The 27806-nt window shown below is 69.2% G+C and overlaps 2 protein-coding genes across 6 annotated transcripts; one reads left to right on the top strand and one right to left on the bottom strand.

Moving 5' to 3' along the window:
* Nucleotides 1–1370: 1370 nt before the first annotated feature.
* On the bottom strand, nucleotides 1371–11160 carry LOC107513231. Its single transcript, XM_036221620.1, has 4 exons — nucleotides 11089–11160; nucleotides 10060–10214; nucleotides 9192–9361; nucleotides 1371–2307 (listed from the first exon to the last, which is right to left on the bottom strand). The coding sequence occupies exons 1-4, from the start codon at nucleotides 11158–11160 to the stop codon at nucleotides 1568–1570; spliced, it is 1137 nt and encodes a 378-aa protein (XP_036077513.1). The 3' UTR covers nucleotides 1371–1567.
* Nucleotides 10582–26292, top strand: TSPAN32 (tetraspanin 32). Of its 5 annotated transcripts, XM_016149506.2 has the most exons (9): nucleotides 10594–11224; nucleotides 12286–12400; nucleotides 13173–13270; nucleotides 16445–16519; nucleotides 21940–22041; nucleotides 22572–22658; nucleotides 24228–24311; nucleotides 24544–24635; nucleotides 25049–26292. In XM_016149506.2, the coding sequence occupies exons 1-9, from the start codon at nucleotides 11159–11161 to the stop codon at nucleotides 25197–25199; spliced, it is 870 nt and encodes a 289-aa protein (XP_016004992.2). In that variant the 5' UTR covers nucleotides 10594–11158; the 3' UTR covers nucleotides 25200–26292. The 5 variants fall into 5 exon arrangements, with proteins under 5 accessions (XP_016005011.2, XP_016004992.2, XP_016005001.2 ...); XM_016149525.2 differs by lacking the exon at nucleotides 22572–22658 and having other exon boundaries at nucleotides 10582–11224; XM_016149515.2 differs by lacking the exon at nucleotides 16445–16519 and having other exon boundaries at nucleotides 10597–11224.
* The last annotated feature ends 1514 nt before the right edge of the window (nucleotides 26293–27806 follow it).

Raw genomic sequence — 27806 nt, 5'->3', positions numbered from 1 at the left:
TCTGGGGCAGTCCGGGGTCCCTCGGGAGCGCCCCAGAACTTCGGTATTTGTCGGCGTCACCGCAACGGGTCCAGCTTCTTCCTCCCGCGTCCTGCCGGCCCTGGGGGCCCCTCGCGCGCGCCTCGTTAATTCCGGGGTAATTATTTTCATTACAGTTCCAGATCCTCCGCTCTCCTCCTTCCCGCGTGGCTCCCCCGCCCAGCCCGCCTGTGTCCGCGCCTCTCCGCCTCCCCAAGTGTCCTTCGGAGCCGTCCTGAGTGGCTCCGTCCGGTGGAGCGGTCACCTCGCCGGTCTGGCGTGGCGCACCGTGTGCCCGCCTCGCCGTGGCCCTGGCCACCGGCGTTCTGTCCGCCCCCCCACCCCACCCCCGGGACCCGGGACGTCTCCCCGCGTCTGTCTGGTATGGCTGAGTCGCCCTACGTGTCTGGATCTCCGTCCAGATTCCTCGACCCTCTCGGCCCGGCTGCTTCGGCCGGGCTGGTTCGGTCGTCCCGGCTCAGACGCCACACAAGCACCAGGCCGCATCATCTTTTCCTAGGGTGCCCAGGGGCCCGTGTCCCCATTGAAACGACGCTGCCGCAGCGGGTGACGGGCGAGGGTGAGGGGCAAGGCCGGGCCTCGCCTGGGTCAGCCCGGGCCACTGAGGGCGAGGGACGGCCTGGTCTTCCCTTCCCTTCCCTTTTATTTAATTAGAACGCAGCTATTGGATCCCTGTCTTTGAGACAGTGGGGGTCTGGGAGAAGGAGGCTGGGGACGGGGACAGGGGGCAGGGGCCCGATCGGGACCAACGAGGCCACCGCCAGGCCTGGGGGGGCGGCGTCGGGGCCGAGGCTGAGCCAGCGGGGTCTGCGGATCAGTTACCCTAAGGACGGCCCGACCCAGTGTGTGCGTGGAGGATGCGGGAAGCAGGGGCTCTGTGGGGAGAGCGGCCTGCCGCCCGTGGCTCCTCCCGTGACGGCCGCTCGGACCAGGGGGTCCTGTGGACGCGTGGTCCTGAATGGCGAGGAGAGGGGAGTAGACGCAGGTGTGCGCATGCGTGTGTGAGTGTGTGCATGTGCGTGAGCGTACGTGTGTGTGAGTGCGAGTGTATGTGTGTGAGTGTGTGTGTGAGTGTATGCATGAGTGTGAGTGTACGTGTGTGTGAATGCGAGTGTATGTGTGTGCATGAGTGTGTGCGTGTGAGTGTACATGTGTGTGAGCGCGAGTGTATGTGTGCGCATGCGTGAGTGTGTGTGCGCGTGCGAGTGTGTGCGTGAGTGTGTGAGCATACCTCGCGTCAGAGGAGGCTCACGGCCCCCACCCTGATGCAGAACGAGCCTGGAGACACAGAAGCCGGCTCGCAGGGCCTCCGCCGGGCCTGTCCGGGAAAGTTTCAGCATCGCAATCAACAGACAGTAACAGATCGCGACTTGTCGAGTGTAGTAGAGACCATGAGTCATACTGAAATTTATTCATTCGTTTATTGGTGGGGGAGAAGACAAAGCTCTTTTTCTGTACTGGAATAGCAACCAACAAATGGAGAAGGAATAATGGAACCAGAAAATCGTCGTTTGGCCGTGCTCGCAGCTCAGGGGCCCCCCTTACTCGCGGGGACACGTCCCGAGACGCCCGCGATGCCCCAGGCCGTGGCTGGCGCCAAGCCCCGTGTGTCCGCGGGTTTCTCCTGTGTGTCCGCCTCTGACGCAGTTGCATTGATGAAGGAGGCGTGGTAAGAGATGAACGACAGCTGATCGGGAGACAGAGCGACCGCAACGACCTGCGTGATCGGGTTCCGCGCCGCGGCCTCTCTCTCGCTCGGCTGAGCGTTGCGAGCACGGCCCTCGCCCTTCGTCTTGCGACGACGCGAGGTGACCCCACACCCACGTGACCCGCTGACCGAGGTGGCGTAGGCATCGTGACCCGGCGCTAGGCTCCACCCACCCGGGGCTGCTGACCTTGGACAAGGAGAAGCCGCATGCTTCTCCGGCAAAATGCGTGTAGCCGGGGCCGACGGGGAGCTCACTGCAGGCCCGGACGTGCGGTCTAATGGCGAGCCACGCGCGAGTCCCCAGGAGGAAGCTGGGGGGAGGTGGCGGGGTGAGGCTCCTCCCTGGCCGAGCTGCTCCCGGGCCCGCAGGAGCCTTTTCTTCCTCCTGCCGAGATGGTCGTGTGCCGTGTCCTCTGTCGGGGGCGCGAGGCACGTCTCCTCTCTTCCTTCCCGGCGCCTTCGTAGATGAGGTTTTTGTGCGTTCGTGTTCACAGGGCCATTCGTAAGTAGAGCAAGGTTTCCTTGGGGACGAGCTCCGGCTGCCCTGACGGTCGGTCGATCTGATAACCTAGAGTGACTAATGGTCAGGGAGCGTCCGGAGCGTGGGGACACTGGACGAAGGGGTGAGTCACATCCGGGGCTGGACGGGGAGGGACAGTGCGAGATGTCGTCAGGCTGCTCAGAACGGCGAACGACTTGCAGCCGATGATGCATTGTTTATTTCCAGACTGTTCCATTCAAGATTTTTAGACCACGGTAGACCTCGGCTAACTGAAACCTCGCAAACCGAAACCTGAGCCTGGAGGGCGGCGGTAGTGACTTATCTGAGTGCAGACCACTGACCGAGGCTAAGTGTTTCAAAGTGCCCCGCCCCCAGAACGTAAGTCACAAAGGGCGGAGTGTGGACCTTGCCCTGGAGGAGACGCCGGTTACATCGTCCACCCAGTTCCTGAGTCGGTGCCCGCATCTCCCTCTCGGGCGCGACGGGGTGGGCAGCATCCCGCGTGCCCCTCCGTTTTAAGCGCCTAGAAAACACGACACACGCGCAAAACCCGTTTTCAAACTCCGGACCCCAGGAGCGGGCGAGCGTGAGGGAGGGGAGGCAAGCGGGCGCCCCGGGGCGCTCCCGCCGCCAGTCCCCAGGCCGGCCCGGGGGCCCACGAGGCCGGAGGTGGAGGCCGGGGTCGGGGGGCAGGCGATGAGTTTGCAGGGCGGGCAGGTCCTGGCACCAAGGTCGGGGGTGGGAGTCGGGGCAGAGAGAGACAGAGGCAGACGGAGGCGCAGCTGGAGTATGCCGGGCTCCGTGCCCGGCGGACAAAGCCGGACGCAAAAGGACACACGCCACACGACCCCCCCCAGAGGAGTCCCCGGGGTTCGTCTAACTCGGGGAGATGAAACGTAGGGTGGGGGTGTCCGGCAACAAACAAACAAAAAAACCGCTTTTTTGAGACAAAAGTCATATGCCATAAAATTCACTCTTTTAAGGGATACAGGTCACCGGCTTGTCACAGTCTTGCAACCAGCAGCTCGATGCCCAATTCCAGCACAATGCCAGCGTCCCCAAGGGAAACCCCGGACCGCTATCACCTGTCTCACCCCGGGCTCCCCGGATCCACTTCCTGTCTGCCCTGGGCCCCGGAGCCTCACACGACCCCGTGCGCCTGGTCTGAGCTCTCAGAGACAAGCCGGACCGAGCCCCGCCCAGCGGGGGGACAGCAGGCCCGTGGGGCCGGTTCTGTGACCCACACCGCACAGGCCGGGGTGCGTCGGGGACGACCGTGGGCCCATCCACGTGACACGGTGTGGGGATCGGAGAAGGGAAGGACACTGGCGACCACGGTCACACCTGCCACCCTCGTCACGGCCACGCGGACGGAGAGGCCTCATCCATGCCACCACCGGTCCTACGGGGCCGGCGTCTGTCACCGCCCCCTCCCAGGGCCCGTGGCGCCCCATCCACGCCGAGACCCGGCCGGGGGTGGCCCCTCGTCTGCGGGATGGCACACCCCTCCGTCCCGGTCCCCGAGGGGCCCCGCCAGCGGCCGCACCTCTCCGTTGATTTTAATCACAGGCCATGGGACTCCGAGGAAGCCCGCGGGGGGTCCTGCGTTCCGAACGCACCCTCCGCCCCCTGCGGGGAGTAACTGATCCCTCCCGCTGCCCGCGGGGGTCCGGTCGCCCGGCCGAGCACAAACCCCATCTTTGCCCGTCGATTCTCTGGCACCAGGATCCCGAGGTGGCCGGCGGCAGGCTCCGCCCCCAGTTCAGTGGGTCACCGTGTGTCCTCTGGCGGGGACCCTCCTCCCTGGGGGGCAGGAAGCAGCGACGTCGCGAGGGGCGTTTCTTCGGGGGAACAGAAGCCACCCCACCCCCATTCCGGGAGGAGACCCTGCAGATCAAAGCCGACCTGGGTGCCCATCGCTCCCTGGGGACCCCGCCCGCTCTGCAAAGCGCCCCCCTCGGGGTGCCCTAGCCGAGTCCTCTGAAGGCCACTCCACTGTCCTATGGGGGCGACCTGTACATCCCGTGAGCACGGCCCCCGCGGCCCTGCTCCACTGGCCGCGCAATGGGTCCCTGGGGCAGGAGGAAGATCCCGTGCGGCGCCCGGTGGGGGCGAGCACCCGGCGCCCACAGGGGGCGGCCCGGCGGCGGCGCCGTGGGCAGGGAGAGCCGACCCGCCTCCAGGGCACGTGTCGGTCCTGGCGTGGCCACGCGGGCGCCCTTGCCCCGACAGAAGCTCTCCTCGGGTCCACCGCCCCCGGGAAGCTGGGGGTCCCCCTGCGCGGCACCGGGGTGTCGGTGTTAGAGTCTGCTGTCGCCAGGCGGGGTGCTCGGCCACTGGGCCCCGCTGAGTGGGGGCCCACGTGCTGCGCCCACACATGGCTCCGTTGCCGCTCCGCTCACGAGCCCGCCGGGCGGTGACTGGGGAGGTCGGGGGGCGGCCCGGCCAGTCCGCCTGGCACTGGGCTCCTCCTCGGCGGAGGCGGGCTCCCTGGTGAGCGTCCACACGGGGCACAGACGCCGCCGCCCTCCGTGCCCTGTGGCAGCGGCCGTTAGACCCCACGCGGCTTTCCCAGACCCCCCCACCACCACCACCGGGGTCACCGGCCCCTTCCGCGCCCCGACTGTCGGGCCGAACCGGTAGCGACTGGCTGAGCGCGGCAGGCCGGTCACTCCGACCTCTCCCCCCGAGCAGAACGAAACAGCCAGAGGCCCTGCTCGGGTGTCCGGCCGCGCACCCCGAGAGCGTGGCCCTCCGCCACGGCCCCCGGTCCCCTGGAGGGGCAGGCGGCCGGGACACCCGCTTTCACGGGGTGCCCGCTCACGGTGCGGGACCGGTGGCTGGCCGGGCCCAGACGCTCCTTTCCCTGCTTATCGGGGCATAGAAACCACAGGTGGCGGCAAAGGGCCGGCCGGCCGCGCGGCCGGAGTGGAGGCCGCCGGCCCTGGAGCCGGTTCTCGTGGCTCGCGCCCTCGGCGGCCACTGGGCGCCCGGTCTCGCGGGTACGCCTTCCTGCGACCACAGCAGCTGCGTGAGCCCAACCCACGGCGGGCGGGCCAGACAGCGTCCTCTCTTCAAGGACGCTCAGGCCACGTGGCAGCTTGGTGGCCTGGTCACACGCCCAGGGGACCCTGAGGCCATCCGGAATCTGTTGTTCAGCGGGGGACAAACCCACAGAGCAGGGCGAGGCTCTGCTCTGGGTCCCGAGGGCGCTGGGCTGCGTCTCGCCGGCGGGGCCCGCCAGGGGCTCCCAGCAGCACCCGCCTGCCGCGGACACCGCGGCTCCCCGGGGCCCCGGGGTCCTCTGAGGCCCAGGCGGCGCGGCGGCTCGTGGGCGGCCCGGGCCGGTGGCACGGCCTCCTCCCATTTTAGTCCTTCTTGAAACACACCGACCGCTATGCGGGTCTCTCAAAGCATCATGGGAGAGTCACGTGTGTGCCCCCCCCACCCCGGGTCCCGGGAGGCCCTCGGGCGTCACGCCTCCCCTTCGGCAGCCTCAGGGTCCGGGGAGGGTGCCGGCCCCTGAGCTTCTACGGGACTCGTTTCCCCACGTTGCCGAGGCGTTCGAGTCATCGCTACGTCTTGCTCACAGGGGGCGATCGATCAGCATGAGGTCGTCAAGGTGACGGAGCAGCGGGGGGCGGCAGGGAAAGCCCCTCGCGGACCTTGTGGACTAGAGTGTGCCGCAGCAGGCGAAGCCCGGGCAGGACCGCGAGCGGCGACCGTGGGCGGCGCCGCTGGCCCGGCGGGAAGCGGCCCGATGTCCGGTCGCTGGCCTGGACGCAGGTCCGGCGCTTCCGCTCTGCCAAACACCCTGGAAGGGGCACGGGAAGGCGCGCCTCGGACCAGGAGGCAGCGCCCGTGGCACACGTGTGCACGCGACACGGACGCGGACGTCCGGAGCTCGGCAGCCGGAACCCAGGCGAAAGTCTCACGCAGACCCCTCTGCAGAGGGGAGGTAAGCACGCGAAAGGCTCGCGGCATCAGGGACGCACGTTAAAACAACGGCTAGCCGGCCGCACGCCCACCGCCCACCGGCCCGGCCACGGCCCAGGGCGCGGCGGCCCCGAGCGCCAGCAGGACGGGACCAGCAGGAATGTCACTCGCCCCGGTGGCAACGCACAACGGTGCCGCCACTTGGGAAGACAGTTGGGCGGGTTCTCGCAGAACTAAACGCACTCTTGCCGCACGATCCAGCAATCACGCTCCTTGGGATTTACCCCGAGGGGCTGAAGCCCGATGTCCACACAAAACCTGCACACACGTCCCCGCGGCTTCGCCGATTACTGCCCAGACTGGGAAGTCGCCTAGACGTCCCTCAGCAGGTGATGGGGGAACGGACTGGGTCCCGCCGGGCCCTGGAATATTATTCAGCGCTGGAAGGAAATGAGCCTCAGGCCCCGAAGGTGCATGGAGGATCCCGAAATGCGCACGGCTGAGTGCGAAAGGCCGCTCTGAGCAGACGGCGCGTAGCGTGATGCCCAGGCCAGGACGCGCGCGGGCAGGGAGGCGGTGCCCAGGCCGGGACGCGCGGGCAGGGGCGCAGGAAGGCCGGTGGCCGCCAGGGGCTCAGGGTGGGTCGGGGGCCAGGCAGAACGCTGTGCCGTGATTCGCTGCGGTTTCTTCCCTGAGGGCCACTGTTTTCCGGGAGGAGAGGTGACGGGGTGGGGACGGGCACGGCACCCCGTGTCTTTCCTGTCCTTGACGCTTTGGGCTGCGGGCGGCCCCGCCCCGCCCTGACGGCACCATGAGGTCATCCCTGCCCCACACCCTGTGGGCCTCTAGCCCTGTCTCTGGCCTGTCGCGCTGCTGGGTGGCCCGGGCAGGGCAGGGCTCCATGGGGCCGGGCCCCGTGTGTGTGCTAACCCCGTGGCCACGGTTTGTCCCTGGAACTTCCGAGGCGGTGCAGGCCTGTGAGTCCCCTGTGGGCATGCAGGGGCACGGCCTTCCCCGGCCCCACCCAGCCTTCGTGGGCTCCGACGAGTTCCCCCGACATCCTCCATGGCGGGGGTGGCAAAACAGCGCCCCCCCCCCCGCCCTCCCCACCGCGGCCGGAGCCAGGCCACAGCGCGGCCTGCAGCCTCGGTGGCTGTTTCTGGGGCAGCAGGGCCCCCAGGCTGTGGGGCTGTCCAAGCTCAAAGTGATGAGGGAGGCCGGCCCCACCCCTGCAGGGAAGCTGCCCCATCCTGGGTTGGCATGTTCCCGGGCTTCTGGGGACAGTTTCAGAATCAGCACAAAGGATGGGAAGGAGGCTGGAGGCGGAACCCAGGCCCCCGGGGGCCCTGACAGGTCTCACTCAGCCCCACCCCAGAGTGACCCCCAAGCAGAGCTCCACACACAGGCAGGTGGCGAGCTCATGGGCGCCCCAGGATGCCACAGGGATGCCCGGTGGCCTTCCCGGGTGGGAGGCGCCACGTCACCGCCCTGCCAGGCCCTGGGTCAGGAGCAGGGACCACCCGAGGACCAGGCCTCAGGGCCCGGCTTATCTGCGATGGGAGAGAAGGGGACCTCTCTCGGGTGACGTTAGGAGGGCAGAGGCTGCCGCCTCCCAGCACGGGGTCCGGAGCCTCGCAGGGCAAGCGCGTGCTCCAGTGCCACCGCCCCCCACCCGATTCCCGGAGGGGACTGCCCAGGTACACCGAGGCAGCGGGCAGGGGCAGGCGGGAGCGAGCGGGCAGGCGGAGAGCAGACCGAATACACAGCTGGGCGGGAACAAGCGAGGGCGGGGAGGTGAAGGAACAGGTGGGCAGGTGGACGGGTGGACGGGTGGACGGGTGGGCGGGTGGACGGGTGGGCAGGTGGACGGGTGGGCAGGTGGACGGGTGGGCAGGTGGGCGGGTGGATGGGTGGACAGATGGGTGGGTGGACGGGTGGACGGGTAGACGGGTGGACAGGTGGGTAGGTGGACGGGTGGATGGGTGGACGGGTGGGCAGGTGGGGCGGGCGGATGGGTGGACGGGTGTGAGGGTAGACAGGTGGACAGGTGGGACGGGTGGACAGGTGGGGAGGCAGGCAGGTGAGCAGGTGGATGGGTGGACAGGTGAGCAGGTGAGCAGGTGGACGGGTAGACAGGCGAGCAGGTGAACAGGTGGATGGGTGGACGGGTGGGCAGGTGGACAGGTGGACGGGTGGGAGGGTGGGCAGGTGGGCAGGTGGGCAGGCGGGCAGGTGAGCAGGTTACATGAGCGGATGAGCAGACATCACAGTAGATAAACGGTTAATGGAACGGGATGACCAAGCTCAGGGCCTAGAGTACATGACCCAGCGAGTGGACAGTCAGGGCCAGACCCAGAGTGCCTGCCCCCCGCCCCTGCCCGTGGGACTGGGCTGGTGCGCGAAACCGGCTTGTGAAATAAGGTTTATTTTGGGACAGGCCTATGTTTACAGGAAAGTTGCCAAGACAGTGCCGTGGGTTCGCACGCACCCCACACCCGGCCCCGTTACCAACGTCTGGCACGGGTGTGCGGCATCCGTCACTATGGATCGTCATTGCTAATTAAATATGGCCACGCTTTGTCCACGTGTCCCGAGTGCTCCCCTAGATCCCTGTCTGTCCGGCGCCCCACGTCGCACTGAGTCGTCACGGCTCCTCGGGCTCCTCGGGGCCGGGACGCGGTCAGACCTCCCGTGTTTGCGATGACGTCGGCAGCTTTGAGGGCGGGTCCCGTTTTGCAGGGTGCCCTCTGCTGGGCCGTGGGTCTGGGACGAGGGCCACAGGGGTGCGGCGCCCTCTGCTCCCGTCATCTCGGGGCGCACGCTCCCAACGAGGCCGCTCCCTGGGACGCTGACCTGGCTCACCTGGCTGCGGTGTGAAGGCCAGGTTTGCCCCCCCCCCTGCAGCCCCCGGAAGGGGGAGGACGTCGCCGTGGGCAGCCCGCCTTGGAGGTGGGTGTCTGCTGCCCCCCTAATGGGGCTCGGGGCTCCCCGGCACCAGCAACTTGCCTCGTCTCCCCCAGGGAGGCGTTTCTCCACCATCCAACTGCCGCAGTGTGGTTTCAAGGACACTGTGCACGGGGTGGGGGTGGGGGGCTAAGAGCCCAGTATGACGTTTTCGGTTTTCTTGCTCAAATTTTCCAGTTTCGGCCGCTGGGCGCCCTTTCCGTCCGTTGGCCCTTGTGGCAAACAGCTTCGATTAGCCAATTAATTATCAGCTGAGGGAGAGAAACAGCGAGAAGAAGAACGTCCCGGGGTGGCAAGTCACCTCACACGCATGCGCACACACAGATGTGCACATGGCGCGCTCACGGGCACACACACGTGCACACACAGACGTGCACACGGCGCACTCTCGGGCACACACGTGCACGTGCACACAGACACAGACACATAGTGCACGTGTGTGCATGCACACACGCATGCACACACACTCACACACACGTTCACTCCTACGCAGACACATTGAGGTGCAGTCTCTCCCCTGGACGTGGAGATGGGGGGCAGGCTAGCAGGCATCTGGTGGGGTTCGGCCCTCAGGATGGGTCTGCGGAGCGGGAGGACCTGCTCCTCGGGGCTCCCACGGGCTGCCCTCGGGGTGGGTGGCCACCCCAGGTGCCCAGAGAAGATGGCTGAGCGGCCGAGGGCTGGGCCGAGCCCGCTGTTTCTCAGAAGCCACATCCTCTTGCAGAGGGTGCTGGGGGGGCGGGGCCAAGCCGAGGGGCGGGGCTCACGGCGGGCGGAGGGGCAGACGCGCCCTGTGGCCGGGGCTCGGTGGCGCTCTGCAGGGGTGGGTCCCCCGAGCCCAGGCCTGGCGCCCGCTCCAGAGGGTTTCCTCCAGACGCAGTGCGGAGGCTCCGGGTGGCGAGCAACTCACGCTGTCGCGGTGCCGTGTCCCTGGGGGGCTGCGGGCTGGGCTTCTTCCCCCAGCACGCGGGAGTGAGGTGGGCGCAGCACGAGGGGCTCCTGCCTCGGGGGGGCAGGGTTGCTGTCACCCCGCCTTCCTTCCTGATCGGGCACTTTCCCTCCTCCCTTACCCCGCCCGCTTCACACCTGAGCCCCAGCCTGAGCCGCGCCGGGCTCCGCCTGACGCACCACCACCACAGGCCCAGGCACTGGGAGTCCCCGCCCGCCCCGCAGGAGCACCCCACGTGGCCAGACGTGCAAGGGAGCCAACTCCAGCGGGGCACAGGCAGCTGCGCCCCGTCGGCGTGGGCCTGAGCTTCACCCCGGCCAGGCCCGGGCCCAGATGGCTGCTGTCACCTTGTGTCCCCAGCCCACCGTGGCCCCCTGAGGCCCACTCTGCCCGGCCCGCGTGTGATCGAGGTGGCAGCCCTGCCCCGGCCTCCGGTCCCCCCATTGCTGCAGGCCTCCCTGGGAGGCCCCGCGTGGGTGCAGGTGAGGGCCCTGGCCCGCCTGTGCCCCCGGGATGGCTCTGCCCCAAACCCGCTGTTTGTGCCACTGAAGCCTCAAAAATCAAATTACCTCTTCAAAATTGAGGCATCACAGAACATTTCAAACGACGTTTCGTAAGGCGATGCTTCACGTATGATGGCCCAATTGCACGCTGCCCCCTGAGTTCCTCCCAGGATGATGGCCAGGCCGGGACTCGGCAGGGAATTCCGCCTCTGCTCACACACTCCTGAGACGGGGAGCTCACCCCCCGTCCAGGCGCCGTCGTCCTGCCCACCTGCCTGCCTCCCGAGCGGTCTCTGCGGCCAGGCCAGGGACGAGGCCGCGCCCTTCCAGGACAGGTGGCTCAGATATCCACGGACGTCCAGGGCCAGGCAGCGGCGGCGGCCGGGGCCGGCCTTGCCGCCCTTCCCCTTCCTGCCTGCCCTTCCGGGGGCCCCCGCAGCTCAGTTCTCAGGATGTGTTGACAGACAGACGGGTGGACGCAGCCAACCTCCTGGGCGGGCAGCTTCAGCCCGAGGCCCCCGCCTGGCGAGTGGGGGGCGGAGAGGACGGAGCCCACCATGGGCTCGTGGAGCCGAGTCAGGGCGGCCAAATGCCAGATGCTGGCCACCAGCTGCTTTGTCTTGGTAACAGGCAGGTGGGGCGGGTGGGGGGGCGGCAGCCGTGGCACTGGCCCCCCGGCACAGTGTCTACCCCCCACGCACCCCGTGCGCTGTCCCCGCCCTGCCTCCGTGGACACGGACCTGTCCCTGCTGTCCTGGGGGCGGCCGACTCCCCGCGGAGTGCCCGCCGGGCAGGACGTCCAGCCTCACACCAGGCAGCGCAGGGCCTGGAGGAAGCGGGCGAGCGGGGGTCAAGGGGGAGCTGCCCCCCGACCCTGGAGGGTTGAGGGGTGCTCCCACAGGGGTGTGGGGGGTGGGCCCACGCCCCCCTCTGCAGCTAGGGAGTGTGCGTTTGAGGAGGGGGGCTCCGTGAGTGTGTCAGGCTATGCGTGTGCGTGTGTCAGGCTATGCGTGTGAGTGTGTCAGGCTGTGTCTGTGCATGTGTCAGGCTGTGTCTGTGAGTGTGTCAGGCTGTCTGTGTGTGAGAGAGTGTGTCAGGCTCTGTGTGTGAGTGTTTCAGGCTCTGTGTGTGAATGTGTCAGGCTGTGTGTGTGAGTGTGTCAGGCTCTGTGTGTGCGTGTGTCAGGCTATGCGTGTGAGTGTGTCAGGCTGTGTATGTGAGTGTGTCAGGCGGTGCGTGTGAGTGTGTCAGGCGGTGCGTGTGAGTGTGTCAGGCTCTCTGTGTGTGAGTGTTTCAGGCTCTGTGTGTGAATGTGTCAGGCTGTGTGTGTGAGTGTGTCAGGCTCTGTATGTGCATGTGTCAGGCCGTGTGTGTGTGTGAGTGTGTCAGGCTGTGTATGTGAGTGTGTCACGCGGTGCGTGAGTGTGTCAGGCGGTGCGTGAGTGTGTCAGGCTGTGTGTGTGTGAGAGTGTGTCAGGCTATGCGTGTGAGCGTGTCAGGCTGTGCGTGAGTGTGCCGAGGTGTCCAGAGCACAGGCCCCCTGAGACTACCCCGTGGGAACGGCCCGCAGCCCGTGGCGGAGCCAGCCTCGTGCGAGGCCGGGGGGCCGGAGGGGGCTCCCGGGGTCCCCGGGCGGCGGGCCGGTGCCGGCCTTGCCCGCACGGTCCGGTCTGCTCCCTGCCAGCTGCTGGGCCTCTGCGTGGCCACCGCCACGCTGCTCACCCACTTCGGGGCCCACTTTGCCGTCGTCAGCCGCGTGTCCCCAGAGGGGAGCCCCTACAAGGCCTTGCACCACTGGGGTGAGTGGGGCTCCTGGCAGCCAGTGTCGGGGAGGGCCTTCGGGTGCCAGGGTCACTGGGGACGAGCCCTGGGCTGGGCGAGGCTCCCCCGTGCAGCGGGGCTAGGGCAGTCGGCGGGGCTAGGGCCAAGGGCCCCCTGGGCTCCCAGCTCCAGGTGCAAGAGCCTGGGGTTCCGCTCCTGCCTGAGTCTGCCGCCCACACTGGGCGCCTTGGGGACAGCGTGGCCTTGTCGGGGGCGGGGGGGGGGGGACATTGCACTCTGGCCTCCATGCCCTGGAGGGGGGCCTAGCCCTGGACGAGGCCTGGGGCAGCTCGCAGGGATAGGGCGGTGAGCCCGGGAGACCAGGAGGGTGGATGTGGGGACCCCGAGGCCCGCTGGGTCTGGTGGCAGTCCCAGCCCCAGGCCTGTGTCCCCCAGCCCCCACTTTGTAACTTTCGCCCTGAGCCTGCCTGGTCTGGACTGATAAGACCGCCGTCCTCGCTCAGCCACCTGTCACCAGGCACGGTGTGGCTGTGTGTGGCTTCAAAGATAGCCCCGGGGGGGGGGGGGGCGGAGGGCAGGGGGTGGGACAGGAAGCAGGCGGGAGGCAGGGGCTCCCTGAGCCTCGGGGCGGGGGTGGGAGGCACACCCCTGCCTGATGGGGGGGTGTGGTCTCTCCAGGGCCCCGGAAGTCCAGTGTACACCTCAATTCCTGGCGGATTTTGGGGCCAGGCTCTGCCCTGGGGACCCGCCCCGGACCCCCTAACCCTCCTCCTCTCTCCGCCCACCCAGCCTTCTACGCAGGGATCGGCCTGGCCGGACTCCTGACCCTGGGTGCTGCTCTGAGCGCCACGGCCACTGTGAGGGAGGCGGGGGGCCTCATGGCTGGGGTAAGTCCTCCGTGCCCCCGGCTCCCCCACACCCCTGAAGGGCATCACGAGTCGGCAGGGCTATGAGCCCAGGGAGCCCACCCGGCCCTGCAGTGACCTGGCAGAAACAGTGGCCAGAGGGGTGTGGGCCCGAGGGGACCCCTCCACCTAGACCAGCCAGGACCCCTCGGCACAGGTCTGCCTCATCCCATCATCCACAGGGCCCCCCCCAGGCGTGGGGGCTGTCCCCCAAATCCGGGGGTTCTGGTTCTGCTATACCGGAGACCCTGGGACAGGATTTGGGGTGAATTTTGCTTCCAGAGGAGGCAGGCAAGGCTGTGGGCCTGGGCGGGTGTGGCCGCCCCAGGTGGTCTGCTACCTAGGTGCCCCCCTGAGTTCTACACCCTCCCTCGCAGCTACTGGAGGGGGTCTCCCAGCCCCCAGGGTCCCCCTGGACCTTGCCCCCCACACCTGCTCAAAGGCCCGCTGTGGTGCCCACCAGCCTGCCAGCCCCCGCTCCCCCACGGGGCTCGAGACCCCCTCACCTGAACTGGGGCCATCGCTCCTGGATGGTACCTGTGCTCTGACCTGCAACCCGGCACCCCCGGAACACGCCCCCCCAGCCACTCCTGGAACACGCCCCCTCCCCTCTCCAGCCCCTGCCCGGCGTGGCACTGGGGAATTTCAGAGTCTGGTCCTCCTTCCTGCATTGCAGCCGGGAGGCCCAGCTTCCCCCCCCCCCAGCACCCCGCTTCTGCAGACCCCACTGCCCCGTGAGTGGCTCAGGGGGCCAGAGACCCCTGGACGCTCGTGCCAGAGGCTGTGCTTCCTCAGGTGCCCTCTGAATCCCCTCTGAATCCCCGGAGGGCGACCTTCTAGGTCCCCAGGGCCGGCGGCAGGGTTCTCGGCCCAGCCTGTAGGCAAATGTTTGTTGAGTGACTCCCAGTTGTGAACATGGCCACAGGCAGGGCCAGAGTCCCCTCCTGGAGCTGCAGCCCCAGGCTGGCCAGCCCTGGGCGTGCTCAGGGGCAGGGTGGGCCCCGGGAGCTCCGCCCCAAGCAGGACCCCGAAGTGGGAAAGGGCCGGCGTGCCTGGCCGAGGACTCGGCCTACGCAGCCTGGCTGAGGCTGAGAGCCCATGGGGCCAGGGAGGGCAGGGAGGGAACCCCAGCGGGAGCTGATCGGCAACGGTTGCCCCCCGCGGAGGGGAGCCCGACGTCATGGGGCTGCCCGCGGGGCGGGCCCAGGTCTCCGTGTCGGCCGCCAGGGGGCGCCTGCTCCCACGTCCAGGCTTGGCCTCCGGGCTCAGGCCGGTGATGGCACCAGGGTGCCCCCAGCTCCCCTGACCGCCGCCCAGCCCCGGGTTCACGGAACACCTGGGGCAGGCTGTGAGAACCGCCCGCTGCACCCCGGTCCCCGCCTGTGGCCCCCGCGGGGTGCCGGGCGGCCCGGCCCGCAGCCGCCCACTTGCTGAGCTGCGTGTGAGCGTGTGCACGTGTGTGTGCGTGTGTCCCGTGCACGAGCACATGTGAGGAGGCTGGGGGGGTTCCCCACCGTGACTGGCGCCCAGCTGCCCCCCTTCCTGCTCCCCCTCCGGCCTCCCCCACAAACCGGCCTCCCGCACAGGAAGTGAACAGGCTTGCCGGGCTGAGCGCGGGCGAGGCGGCCGGAGGAAGCCATTTCGATTTATTTACGTGTTTGTATCTAGAAGGAGGAGAAAGAGACCGGCCAAGGCCGGGCCTGGCTGCTCCCAGCGGCCGGAGCCCTGCGGAGGCTCCGGGCCATCCCCATCCCACGACCCCTCTGACCCCTCGGCCGGGCGGCGGGGCGGCCGGCCGCGTGGGAGACAGAGAGTTGAGCTCTCTGCTGAGGAATGAAATGGTGTCTGAAAGCACTGGTCCCCGGAGCTGGCTCAGGGCCCCCAGCCTGGGAGGCAGCCGTGAGCGATGACTTCCAGATGGGAAGTGTGGCCCTCAGCCAGCGGGGAGGGGGGGGGGAAGGAGGGGCAGAGAGGCAGGACGAGGCTGGGGGGTGGGAGGAGGCACTGACCAGGCCCCCCTGAGACAGGCCTGCGGAGCCCCCGCACTGGAGGGGCTCGGGGAGACGGGGGCCCCGCGAGGGAGCACCGCGTTCGGGCGGTGGGGGGCCCGCCCTCGCCCAGCACCGTGCAGCCCAGTGGGCACAGCGTCCTCGCCCCCGCCAGGCCCGGCCACTGTCCGTGTGTCTGTCACGTCCACGGGCGGCCCTCCGTTTCCTCGGTCATCCGCTCTCCTGAGTGTCACCCCGAGCCAGGCCGGGGAGCAAGAGCCAGGTGCAGTCTGCCCAGGCCGCGGACAGTCCCAGGGTGGTTGGCCGAGTCACCAACCCTGCAGGGCGGGGTGGTGGGCGGGGGCGTTGTGTGGCCAGAGGCTGGAGTGACCGCCCAGAGCCAGGGCGGCACGCTGGCCGAGTCGGGGTCTGCAAGGACCCTCTGAAACGCCCACAAAGAGCATTGGGGCCTGTGTGTGTTTTTGGGGAGAGGGGCCCACTGCAAAGGGGTTCCCTATAGCCCAGGACCTCTGGCTGAGAGAAAGAAGGGCACAGTGGGGTGCGGGGACGGGCCAGTGCTCCCCAGGGCCCCCATCTCCTCCACTACTGGGGTCCAGCCGGTGCTGAGGACGGGGTCGCTCTGTCACAGGGACGGACCAGGGCGTGAGGAGGAGAGGGCGCTTCCCTGCCCAGGGTCACACCACCTGGGGCGTCCCAGCTGAGGGGTGCAGCCTGGGGGACCCGGCCCCAACGCAGGAGGCACGTTTCAAAAACAAAACCAAGCCAGCTATGCATGCTGGGGGCCTGCAGAAGGCCAGCCCTGTGCCGGGGACACAGGGAAGGTCACCCCCCACCCCGTCCCCCCAACCGCGTCTCAGGCCCAGGGAGGGTGCCGCCTGCCCTTCCCGGCTCAGCGCCCCTCCAGGAAGCGGCTGCAGGCCTGCCCCCCTCGCCGGCCCGGGGCGGGGGCGGCCCTGAAGGCCCTCTGGAGCCAGAGTCCGGGATGGTGGAAGAATTCCCGGAAAGGGCCAGAGAGAGGCTGGGAGCCAGCGCGCGGGCCAGGCGCGGTCCCGCCTCGGGCAGGGGGCGCGGGCGCGGGCCACGGCCCGTACCACAGGGCCGAGCCCAGCCCCGGGCCGCACGGAGTGACCGGCCCCTCCCCTGCCAGGGCTTCCTGTGCTTTGCGCTGGCGTTCTGCGCCCTGGTGCAGGTGGCCGTCTGGGGGGTCCACAGCCCCAGCCAGGTGAGCGCCCCCCCCCACCCCATCCCGCCAGGCGAGGGCCCCAGCAGGGTGACTGACAGGGTGAGGGGGTGGGTCTGCCAGCAACCCGTCACCAGGGGAGGGAGCGTGGGTGTTCGGGGACCACCGGGGGACAGGTACAGGCCTCAGCCCTCCACCAAGACCCCTCTGCCCTGCCCTCTCCCAGGCTGAGGCGAAGGCTCCTGGGAGCCGGGGGGAGGGGGCGGGCACCGGCCTGAGGGTTAGAGCGGAGGGTTAGAGGGGAGGGTTAGTCCTGGATGCACCAAGGGGTGCGCACCCGACGGGGGCAGCCAGGCAGGAGCAATGCCTGTCTGCGGGGCGGGCAGAGGGGACGGCGTCCAGGCCTCACCCACGGGACCCGGGCCTGGCTGCCGAGGGACCGCCTGTGGGCTCTCCCCTGGTTCCCCTTGCGGTGTGGGCTCTTCCTCAGGGACATTCGTGTTGGGGGTGGCGGGGGGATGACGCCCCCACAGGAGGCACCCCTGGTTTTTTTGTCTGTCTGTCTGTCTCTCTGTCTGTCCATCCTCGGGGTGCTCGCTGCCTCGGCGGGGCGTCCCGGGAGCCTCAGGGCTATGAGAGGTCTCCTGTCCCAATTCTAAGTATGGAGGGAAGCCCCAGCTCCGGGAAGTCACATGGGGCCACGTCCCCAGGGAGCCTGCCTGGGGGTGGTGGTGGGGGTCTGGCACCCTCATGAGGGGAGCTGACCCCTCCCAGACCAAGGCCTGGCCCCCATGTCTGGGCAGAGGAGATGGGCGACTGAGAGGCTCAGAGAGAGGGTGGGCGGGCCCCTGAAGGCCCACGGCGGGGCCGGCCCCAGCCCTGGACCCTCTGTTCTGGATGGAGCAGCCAGACACAGGGCTGGAGGCGGGTGGGGGCAGGAGGGTGCTCGGCGGGTCGAGAAGGGGCTGCTGGTGGCTCCAGGCTGGGGTTGCAGAGCAAGGCTGGCCAGCACCGGTTCCTCCCCCAGAGCCCCTGGTAGGTCAGGCGGGGGCGGCCGCAGAGGACCCCCGGGACGCAGGCTGTTCCCAAGGGGGGCATGTCTGTTTTGGGGCTTGGTACGGGCCTCGGGCTGCTACAGGCAGCTCACCATGCCCAGCCCTGAGCCCCGGCTGCTCCCTGGCTCGGGGGCAAGGGGCAGGCTGCTCCCCCTCCGTCTCCAGCAGAGGGCAAGACCCTGGCGGCAGATGGTGAGCCCCAACTTCACAGATGGAGCCCCAGCCCAGGTGAGACCCCCACACAGCCCGAGAGGCCGTGGGGCCAGGGTGGGGCCTTGGAGCGAGACGGGGGAGCCCGGCCCCCAGGCCCTGTCTGCCCAAGGCCCTGCGCCTCCCACTGGCTAGCAGTTTTCCGTGCACTCAGCAAGGCGCTGCCCGGCGAGTCTGACCGACCGGCGGAGGCGGACTTCCTGTCTGGGCGATACCCTATGCACACAGCGGGGCCCGAGCGGTGACTTCCGCCCTGGGTACCGGGGGCCCCAGCAGCCCCGGCCCCGCATGTCAGGACAGGGAGGCTCGGAGAGCTCTGGGAGACCGACCAGGCTGGCTCTCGGGCTGAGAGCATGCTGTGAGATGCGCGAACCCCTCGCCGGTCCCTGCTGACCCCACCCTCAGCCACGGCCCAGCTTCTCCCGCAAGCGCCCCTTGGCGTGGGCAAAGCCGAGTGCCCAGGCCCTTGGGAGTGGCGGTGGTCCCCTCGGCGTGCGGATGGAGGGACTCAGGCTGGGTCGGGCAGAACCAGGGCAGGGGGGCCTGGGCCACCAGCCAACGCCCCTTTTCCCTTCCACACTCGAGGGGACCGCCTACCACCCCAGCATCATTCGGGGTTACCCATCAGGTGGGGAAAAAGGACGTTTCCTGTGACTCACGGAGGGGCTTGCAGCCCGCAGTAGGCTGGCCGGCGGCCTCGTGTGTCCCAGACCCCGGCGTCGGCCTGGGCCACCCGTCTTCTCTCCGCTCACTCTGTGTGTCCACGGCTCCGACCCCGGGGTCTGCGGTGCTGCGGGGACACGGTGCAGGGGCCATAGGCCACCGAGCAGCCGGGCTCCTGCTCCAGGGACGGGAGGAGGCAAAGGCTGGTGGCCGTCCGCGGGGCCTCTCTCTGTCCCAACCCCGGCCACCGGCCCCCACACAAAGCATCCTCATCCTGCCTGTGCTCCGACCGGCCGTCGGGGTCACTTCTCGGGGCCCGGCCTGACCCCAGGCCCCGGTCCAGTGGACCCCATGGGCCAGGTCCGTGGGCACGAGGCAGCCGGGCGAAGCGGCCCTGGCCTCCAGGACCAGGTCGGCCTCTCCGCCCAGCGCCCCCGGCTCACCTTCCTGTGCCTGTTTCCGCGTCTCCCAGGGGAGAGTGGGGACCCCGCCCCCCAGGGGGCTGCTTCGCGGTGGACAAACCAGGGCACGTGAGGGCTCGGCGGGGCCCGCGAGCAGCCGGAGCCCGGGGCACGTGCCCATCTCGCGGGCAGCGTGGCGCTGTCCTCGGCTTGCACGGGACGGTGCTCGGTGCCAGGGCCCGGGCACGTGCGGCTGGGGCAGGCCCAGCTCTGCGTCCGGTGCCCCCGGCCCAGGAAGGTGGGTGGAGCAGATCCAGCCCAGCTCCCTTGTTGCGCGAGTCCTGCAGGAGCCCAGCGAGCAGAGACGCCGTGTGGTCCAGGGGTCCCGAGTCGAGAGCCCGGCCAGGCCCGTTCACCCCACGGCCCCCTTCCATGTCTCCCCAGAGGGACCCCCTAAGACGTGCCAAAACACAGGCTCCTCAGGGCCACCCTACAGGTGGGAGGCCTGGGGACAGAGGGGGACAGGGACTGGCTGCACCTTCCCATACCCTGGAAGCCAGGCTGCAGACCCCGGAGGGGGTCGCGGGGGAGGCCAGGACGAGGGGAGGCCCTGCGGTCTCCGCTGCTCACGGGGTTTTCCAGCTGCCACTCCCCCGGGACACTGGCTCCCTCGGGACCTGGCAGGCACCCCGAAGCTGGAGCTCTGGAGCTGGCCGGCAGTGCGGTGGCCGGTGGCCGTGCTGTGAATGCAGAATGAGGGCTATTAATTACAGCCTGCCGCAGCCCGCCCGAGAGCCAGTCCACGGCGGCCGCCCTCGTCCCCAGACGGGCCCGGGAGCAAATGAATGGCCTGGCTCGCTTAATAATTCATGCGGGGACTGAGTGCAGCATGGGGAGAATTGCTAAGAGGCCCTGTCCTCACAGCGCCCCGCCGCCTGCCCCCCGCCCCCACCCCGCCTCGAGGCCGGCCACTCCCCTCCCCCACTGTCCGGCCAGGCCGCCTTCTGGGCTCAGGTCGGAGCCGGCCCTCTGGTCCAAAGGGCCGGTCTGCCGACCACCTGAGCCCCCACGGGCCGCCCCCGGAGCCACGCGGGCAGCTTTAGCAGACAGTAGGGGTGGGGCGTGGGCCAGAGAGTCGCCAAGCCCAGTTGGGGGGCCAGGGGCGGGGCGTGGACTCCCCAGGCACCTGGTCTGTACAGGTGTCTGAGATGTGCACTGTCCAGGGGGCAGGTGTTCAGCAGCCCAGGCACCCCTATCCTGAGGGGCACCCCATCCCGAGGGGCTCCCCCATCCTGAGGGGCTCCCCCATCCTGAGGTGGCATCCCTATCCTGAGGGGCACCCCCATCCTGAGGTGGCATCCCTATCCTGAGGGGCACCCCCATCCTGAGGGGCTCCCCCATCCTGAGGTGGCACCCCATCCTGAGGGGCTCCCCCATCCTGAGGTGGCACCCCATCCTGAGGGGGCACCCCCATCCTGAGGTGGCACCCCATCCTGAGGGGGCACCCCCATCCTGAGGGGCACCCCATCCTGAGGGGCACCCCCATCCTGAGGGGGCTCTCCTGGATCTCTGGATGGCAGGGCTTAAGGATCAGCGCAGGGAGCACCCCGGTGTCAGGGCCCTGGAGCCTCCAGAACCACCTGGCGTACCCCAGTTTTCCCGTGGAGAAACACCAGCCTCCAACTCCTTCGGCACCCCTAAGCCCGGTGACGGGGTGCAGATGGCGGGGCGCCACCTAGACGTCCGGGCCAGCAGGGGGGTCCCACCTGGCCCCCACGGCCGGACGCGGGGCCCCTGGGCAGGGGGCGCGGCTTGGCCCCGCCGGTGCGTGGTCTGCTTCTGGGGACCGGGAGGCAGGCGCACACAGCTCTGCCACCACGAGCGCCACCCGGGCATCAGCCTTACGTCCAACGTGACAACGGCAGGCAGCTCGTCCCGGAGGCCCCGGGCCGTGGTGTGGGGAGCAGAGGAGTTGGGGGTGGGGATGGAACAGGGGGGCGGTCAGAGCTGGCCTCGTTGTCACGGCGGCCGCCCCACCGGCCCGGGCCTCCCCCGACAGGGACGCAGGGGCCTGGCTGTTCTTCCCCTCACTCGGCTTCGGGAAACGGGCAGAGGCAGGGCCGCCGGCCGGGCCCGCCAGCCCAGGGCGCGGCCTGCTCCCCACAGCGGGAGAGAAGCCGCTGGCCAAGCAGGGGGCGGCGTGCAGAGCGGCGTCTCCTCGGGGGGCTGGTGCGCGCGGGAGCAGCGTTGGGGGCGGAAGCCCACGGGCTCCCACTGGCGCATGGGGGGTTGGGGACAGGGTGGTCAAAGCGGCCTCGCCGCCCGCCTGCTGCCTGCCCCGGGGTCCGCAGGCTGCCCTTCCTTTCCCGAGGAGGGTGCTGGCAGCCAGAGCAGGCACGGGGCGCCAGCCTTCGGGGCACCCCTGAGCACCCGTTGGTGTGTCCTAGCTGTCAGCTGGTGGAGGGGGGGCGGGGAGGCACCAGAGGGCAGGGAGAGGGAGCTCGGGGAGCCTCTCTGCCGGGAGCAGTCGCAGAGGGCTTCCTAGAGGAGGTGAGATTCCCGTTTGTCCGAAGGGGTAACGTGGCACTTGGGTCCGGGAGGGCAGCACGGGCGAAGGCATGGGGTGCGGAGGCGGGCAGAGCCCACGGGGTCCGGGTGACAGGCGCGGAGCGAGGCGGGGCCTGGCCAGGCCCCTGCAGCTTGATGCTCCGTCCGTCCCCGAGGGGCCTCGTCTGCCTAGAGCTGGCCCTGGTTGCCTGTGGTGTCCCCGGACAAGCGCCTTGCCCGGAACCCCGCTGTGTGGGCGTCCTGGACCCCCCCAGAAACGCCCAGTGGTCACTGGGGAGCTGCCGCCTGTCCCAGCACGAGCCGTAACGGCCTGGCTGTCGGCTCCGCGGGCCCCGCGGCCGGTTCCTGGAGGAGAGAGGCAGGTGGGCGCGTCCCTTGGCCAGCTCTCCACGCTCCACGGGGCCAGACCTGGGGGCTCCGGCTTATCCCGCAGGAACCCCTGGGGAGCAGGGGCGGCAACAGCGGGGGACCCGGGCTCCGCCTCGTGGCGGAAGTAGGGGGCCGCTGGACAGCGCCCGGCCCCCGGCACGGGCCCGACTGCCCCTCCACAGCCCTCTCCGTGCAGGTGGAGGACGCCATGCTGGACGTCTACGACCTGGTGTATGACCAGGCGGTGAAGGGCCGCTCCGGCGCCCGGTGGCAGGAGCTGGTGGCCATCCAGGACACGGTGAGCGTGCGCGGCAGGCCTCCCCCTCGCCGGGCGGCTCTGGGCCGGCCAGCCTGCCCGGTGGCCTGTGATCCAAGAAATGGGCACAGGGTGACCCCCGGGGTCAGCCCCCAGGGGTCAGGAGTCCCCAGGACACAGGTCATCGAAGCCCCTGGGTGGGGCGCAAAGAGCTCCCGACCTCCGTCTGCCCTGGACGGGACCCGCTGCGCGTGCGTGGGGCTCACTGTCCAACACGACTAAGCACCGCGAGGCGCTGACCACGCAGCCCCAAGCAGGGCCCGGCGACCGCGGGGGGCGCAGCCCGTGGGCCGCCCTGGCCCGGCAGGCGGGCGGCTGCAGTGACCTTGTGCCCGAGGGTCTTCGGCCGTCCTTTCTGGGGAAGCCCAGCGGGCAGGTGGGGAGGTGGGGGGCCCCCCAGCCCTGCTGGGTCCCACCTCCTCGCTCGGCCTCTTCGCGCCCTGGTTCCCCCATTTGCCCGGCAGGGACCTGGGGTTCCGGGAGCAACCGGCCCCCCCCCCCCGTGCTTGCAGTTCCGGTGCTGCGGGAAGAACGGCCCCTCCAGCCTCCTGGGCAGCGGACAGGCCGAGCTGTGTCGCGGGGAGGAGGCCGTGAGACAGGTCAGGGCCTTGGGCCCGGGGCGGGGGGCTCGGGGGGCGGTGGCTGAGCCGGGCGAGGCTGACCCGACCCGGACCCGGGCCAGGTCCTTCTCCAGGCTGGACGCAGGCCCCACACTCCACTCACGCCTTCGGCTCCCAGCCTGGGTGCTGCCCAAGGCCAGGCGCTGAGACTCAGCCCTTGGAAGCCTCTAGAAGCGCAGGGCCGGGTGAGACACAAACAGCGGTGATCGCTGGCCAGGGCCCAGAGACCGGGAGCGGTCAGCTCTGGTGCAGGGGGTGGGGGGCACGGAGGGGAGCAGGCGTCCTGAGGCCGACCCCCTAGGAGCCCCCCCATCCCCCCAGGAGCCAGCGGACATTCCGCAGAGGGAGGCGGGGACTGGACCCACTGCCTGGGCCAGTCCGGCCGACGGGGCCTCCAGTGACAGTGAGGCCACAGGCAGGAAGCCCCCTCTTCTCCAGGCCCTAGAGAGGGACCCGGCACCCCCTCCCTCCTGCCCCCCCAGCCTCCCAGCTCCCCTCCCCCCCGGCTGTTCGGGAAACAAACCCACCCCTATCTCTCGGGCTGCTGGCCGCCCTCCAAGAAACAGACGAGAGGGGCATGAATGGCCCGAGGCCCAGGGAGGGACGCGGCCGGCTCTGTGCCACGGCCGCAGGGGGCTGTGTGCCGGGGACGGGGTCGAGGGCCGGAGAGGCCGGGGACGGGGCCGAGGGCCGGAGAGGCCGCACGCCCCACAGGCAGAGCAGGGATGAGGGCCTGGTCCTGCGGGCACCTCTGGGCGCCCAACTCCGAAGGTCTCCCGGGCGGGGAGCAGGGCCAGCACGGGATGCCGGGTCCGCGGGGCCGTCTGCCGAGCCCCCTTGGGGGAGGCCAGGGGGCAGGTGGACGGGGACGATGCCCCGGACAGCGGTCTGCCCCGGGCTGCCTTCCACGGGGAGGGACTGGGCGATCAGGCCCGTGTTCCCACGGGCTGGCCGGGCTGCGCCCGGGGCTCCTGGGGCCGTCCCTGGGCTGCCTCAGGAGCCAGGTGTGGGCCAGGCTGGTGGTCCGAGCACAGCAGGGAGGCCCGAGGGCCCAGACGCTGTCGCGTGGACTTGAGGGCGGATGGACAGACTGCCACTAAGCCAGGCCCCCGTCCCAGCCTTCAGAGCCGCACCCCGACGTCCCCCTGGGCAGCCTCGCCCAGCACGCCCCAAGATGTCAACGTCTTTCCCCAAAACCAAATGCACCCCCCGAGTGGTTCGCAGGTGGGAGTCACCCCTCTTCCCCTGTGGACACGGAGCCCTGGAGAGACACGGGAAACGGGGCCCCTCCACGGGCCGGCCCCCTGCCCCACCTCTTAGCCAGCACCCTGGACAGGCGCTGGGGACCGGACACATGACCGGCTCGGGCAGCTCAGCCCTGCCCGAGGGGAGGTGGCCGGCTCCATCGTGCTAGCGTCAAAGCCATTCCCAGGGCTCTGCGTGGCTGTGCTGGGGGGTGCCGCACCCCTCCCCTGGGGGGCACGCGGGTCCACGCCCCGGCAGGGAGGACCGGGCAGGGCGGGTGGCCTCACGCTGCCCTCTGCCCAGGACTGTCTGCGGGCCATCGGGAGCTTCCTGAGGACACACAGACACGTCACGTCCGCCCTGACCGGCGCGGGCCTCGCCGCCATGGTACGCCCACGGCCCGTCCCCCCCTCCTCGCCCGCCCCGCCGAGTCCCCACCCCCGTGGCAAGGCCGGGGCCGGGCAGCCCTGGACGGAGCTCTGCACCGGGCTGGCCCCGACCCTGGGGAGCCAGGCTGGGCGGAGGGGGTTCCCGCCTTTCTCCCTCCCCCAGACGGCGGGGACCCTGGGGAGGCCGCGCTCCCCGCCGAGCTGCTGGCGCAGAAGCCGCTGCCCCCCAGGTGTACGCCATGCTGCTCAGCTCCTTCCTCTGGCTCGCCATCCACGAGGGCCGCAGCTTGCACCGCAAGGGCGCCTACGCCCTGAGCCCACGGTAGGCCCCGCCCCCGCCCCGGGCAGCACCCCTGCACCGAGGGCGCGCCGAGGGAGGGGCTGTGGGGGAGGCCGCCAGACCTACACGCTCTCCACTCTGCCGCGGGCCCAGGGAGCCCCTCTGCTGGCCCCCGGACCCCACAAGACCGGACCTCACAAGTGCCATCTCCACTGGCACCGAGAGGCCCTGGGCCAGGACCTCCGACCCTGGGACCCTAGGGCTCCCCATGCACAGGGAGCAGGGAGGAGCCGGGCCCAGCGGCCACGCAGCCCCTCCTGACCCCCCCGCCCTGTGCTCACACACAGCTGTCCTCCACTCACACCAGCTGGCCGCTACCCCGGCCGCCTGGCCCCCGCCCCGCCCGGGCACCCCGCCTGGCCCCCCTGCCTTCCTCACTGCCCGCCTCTCCCCAGGGCCCACGGCGGCCGGCCCCAGGAGCCCAGCTTCTTCAGACGCTTCGAGGACACACACGCGCCTCCTCCCCTGTCCGAAGAGGATGCCCTCAATGACCGCCTGGGCCCGAGCAGACACCTGGGTGGCCGTCGGCCGCTCCAGGACAGCTGACAGCCCAGCTTCGGCCCCCCATGGGACCCTCGGGCAGGGGATGCGAGCTGTCCCTCCATAGTGCGGAGGGACAAGGGACGGGGGGCCGGCCAGATAAGCAGGCTCCGTGCTAGCAGACCCCACGGGAGTGAGTCAGAACAGGGGAGCCAGAGGGCAGGCTGGATGGGGCCTGGGGTCAAAAGGTCAGACCAGGGGTGGACTGAACCCACTTCCGGGCTGGGCCAGGCTTCGGGCCCGACGGCCCTGCTCCTCGCTGCCCTTGCTGGCTGTCGGCAGGGACGGTCTCTGCTCCCCGGGTCCCTCCGTTCCCTCTCAGGTGACCCTGCCATCGTCCAGGCAGCAAGGGCATGCTGCATCCTCTGACGCTCAGCGCCTGCGCCCCCTCCCCCACGCCGAGAACACGCTCGCTTCCAAAGGCTCCAGCGGCTTCGCGAGGCCCACCCAAGCAAGGCCCACCCAGGCGAGGCCCACCCAGGCGGCCTCCACCTCAGGGAGCATCTCACCACCTCGCCGGTGAAGCCGCGTGCACAGGTTTCGAGGATTAAGGCGGACGCAGGGGAAAAGGCCGCATTTTAGAAATCCCGCCGCCACGGCCACCCCCGCCGGACACCGGAGCCACCTCCCCGATGAGCTCTAACTGTCCCCAGGGCTTCGCATCCATCGCTCTAAACCCACAGGCCGGAGTCGAACGCCGCGTTTGTCCCGGCCGAGGTCGAGGCCCGACGGCGCTGGCGAAGGAGACGGGACGGCAGGGCCCGTGACCACAGACCGCGAAGGGGGGGCCTCCGAAGGAAGAAGAGCCGTCGGGCCAGGCGGCCGGCGACGGGACCGGGACGGAGGCCCCCCTCAACCCGCCCCGCGCGCCCCGCCACGTGCACCTCTTCCCGCGCCCGCGCCCCCAACGCCAAGAGTTCCCGCCTCGGGCGGAGCAAAGGGCCGCCCCCCGGCTGAGTGCTCGTCCCCAGCGGAAGGTACCCCAGCGCCTCATGGTCCTGAATGTGGGGACAGTCCAGGCGCACCCCTCCTCCGGTCCTGTCCTTGGCCTCTCATTATCCTACAGCTTGTGCAATAAAATTTAAAGTGCCAGCAAGAAGTCCTGCGTACAGCGATGGTGGAAAGAGAGAGGAAGGAAAAGGAAGTTGGGTTAGATTCTGTGCGCTCTGTGCACACGCACACAGCACGCGGAAGCAGAGCACGGGCTGCGGGCCGCAGCCGCTCCCGCCGCCGCCACCCACGCCGCGTCCTCTTGGCCGGGCCGAGCTCCCCTCCCGGGGGGTCACCCACCTTCAGTGCAGAAGCACTTTGCTGGGGCCCCAGCGTGCAGACAGCAGCCCTGGGACCTCCCAGAGCCCCAAATCACGCGAGGCACTTTCCGTGGTAAGTCTCCTTAGTGATACGTGACGGACGGATGGATGGATGAATAGGTAGATGCTAGGTAGACAGATGATAGGTAGGTAGATAGATAGATAGATAGATAGATAGATAGATGATTGATAGATGATAGGTAGGTAAGTAGATAGATGATAGGTAGGTAGATAGATAGACAGATAATAGATAGATAGATAGATAGATAGATAGATAGATAGATAGATAATGGATAGATAGATAGGTAGATAGATGATAGATAAATGGTACATAGATGATAGATATAGACCAATGGATAGATGGATAGATGATAGATGATAGGTAGGTAGGTAGGTGGATGGATAGGTGGATGGATAGATGGATGGATAGATAGGCAGGCAGGCAGACAGACAGACAGACAGACAGACGGGCGGGCAGGCAGGCAGGCAGACAGACAGACAGACAGGCAGACGGGCAGACAGACAGGCAGGCAGGCAGACAGACAGACAGACAGGCGGGCAGGCAGGCAGGCAGACAGACGGGCAGACAGACAGACAGACAGGCGGGCAGGCAGACAGACAGACAGACAGACAGGCGGGCAGGCAGGCAGGCAGACAGGCAGACAGACAGGCAGACGGGCAGGCAGGCAGGCGGGCAGACAGACAGGCAGGCAGGCAGACAGACAGACAGACAGGCGGGCAGGCAGGCAGGCAGGCAGACAGACAGACAGACGGGCGGGCAGGCAGGCAGGCAGGCAGACAGGCAGACAGACAGACAGATAGGCAGACAGGCAGGCAGGCAGACAGGCAGGCAGGCAGACAGACAGACAGACAGGCGGGCAGGCAGACAGACAGACAGACAGAGAGACAGGCGGGCAGGCAGGCAGGCAGACAGGCAGACAGACAGACAGATAGGCAGACAGGCAGGCAGGCAGACAGGCAGGCAGGCAGACAGACAGACAGACAGGCGGGCAGGCAGACAGACAGACAGACAGACAGACAGGCGGGCAGGCAGGCAGGCAGACAGGCAGACAGACAGGCAGACGGGCAGGCAGGCAGGCGGGCAGACAGACAGGCAGGCAGGCAGACAGACAGACAGACAGGCGGGCAGGCAGGCAGGCAGGCAGACAGACAGACAGACAGGCGGGCAGGCAGGCAGGCAGGCAGACAGACAGACAGACAAGCAGGCAGACAGGCAGGCAGGCAGACAGGGATCCCGCTCGCTGTTTCTCTGCTGACCCCTGACGCACACTAAAAGGGGTCC

Source organism: Rousettus aegyptiacus, unplaced genomic scaffold (assembly GCF_014176215.1).
Source record: "Rousettus aegyptiacus isolate mRouAeg1 unplaced genomic scaffold, mRouAeg1.p scaffold_m13_p_5, whole genome shotgun sequence".
Lineage (NCBI taxonomy): Eukaryota > Metazoa > Chordata > Mammalia > Chiroptera > Pteropodidae > Rousettus > Rousettus aegyptiacus.
Note: the sequence above shows the minus strand (reverse complement) of the source record. Positions and strands in the feature narration are given on the sequence as shown.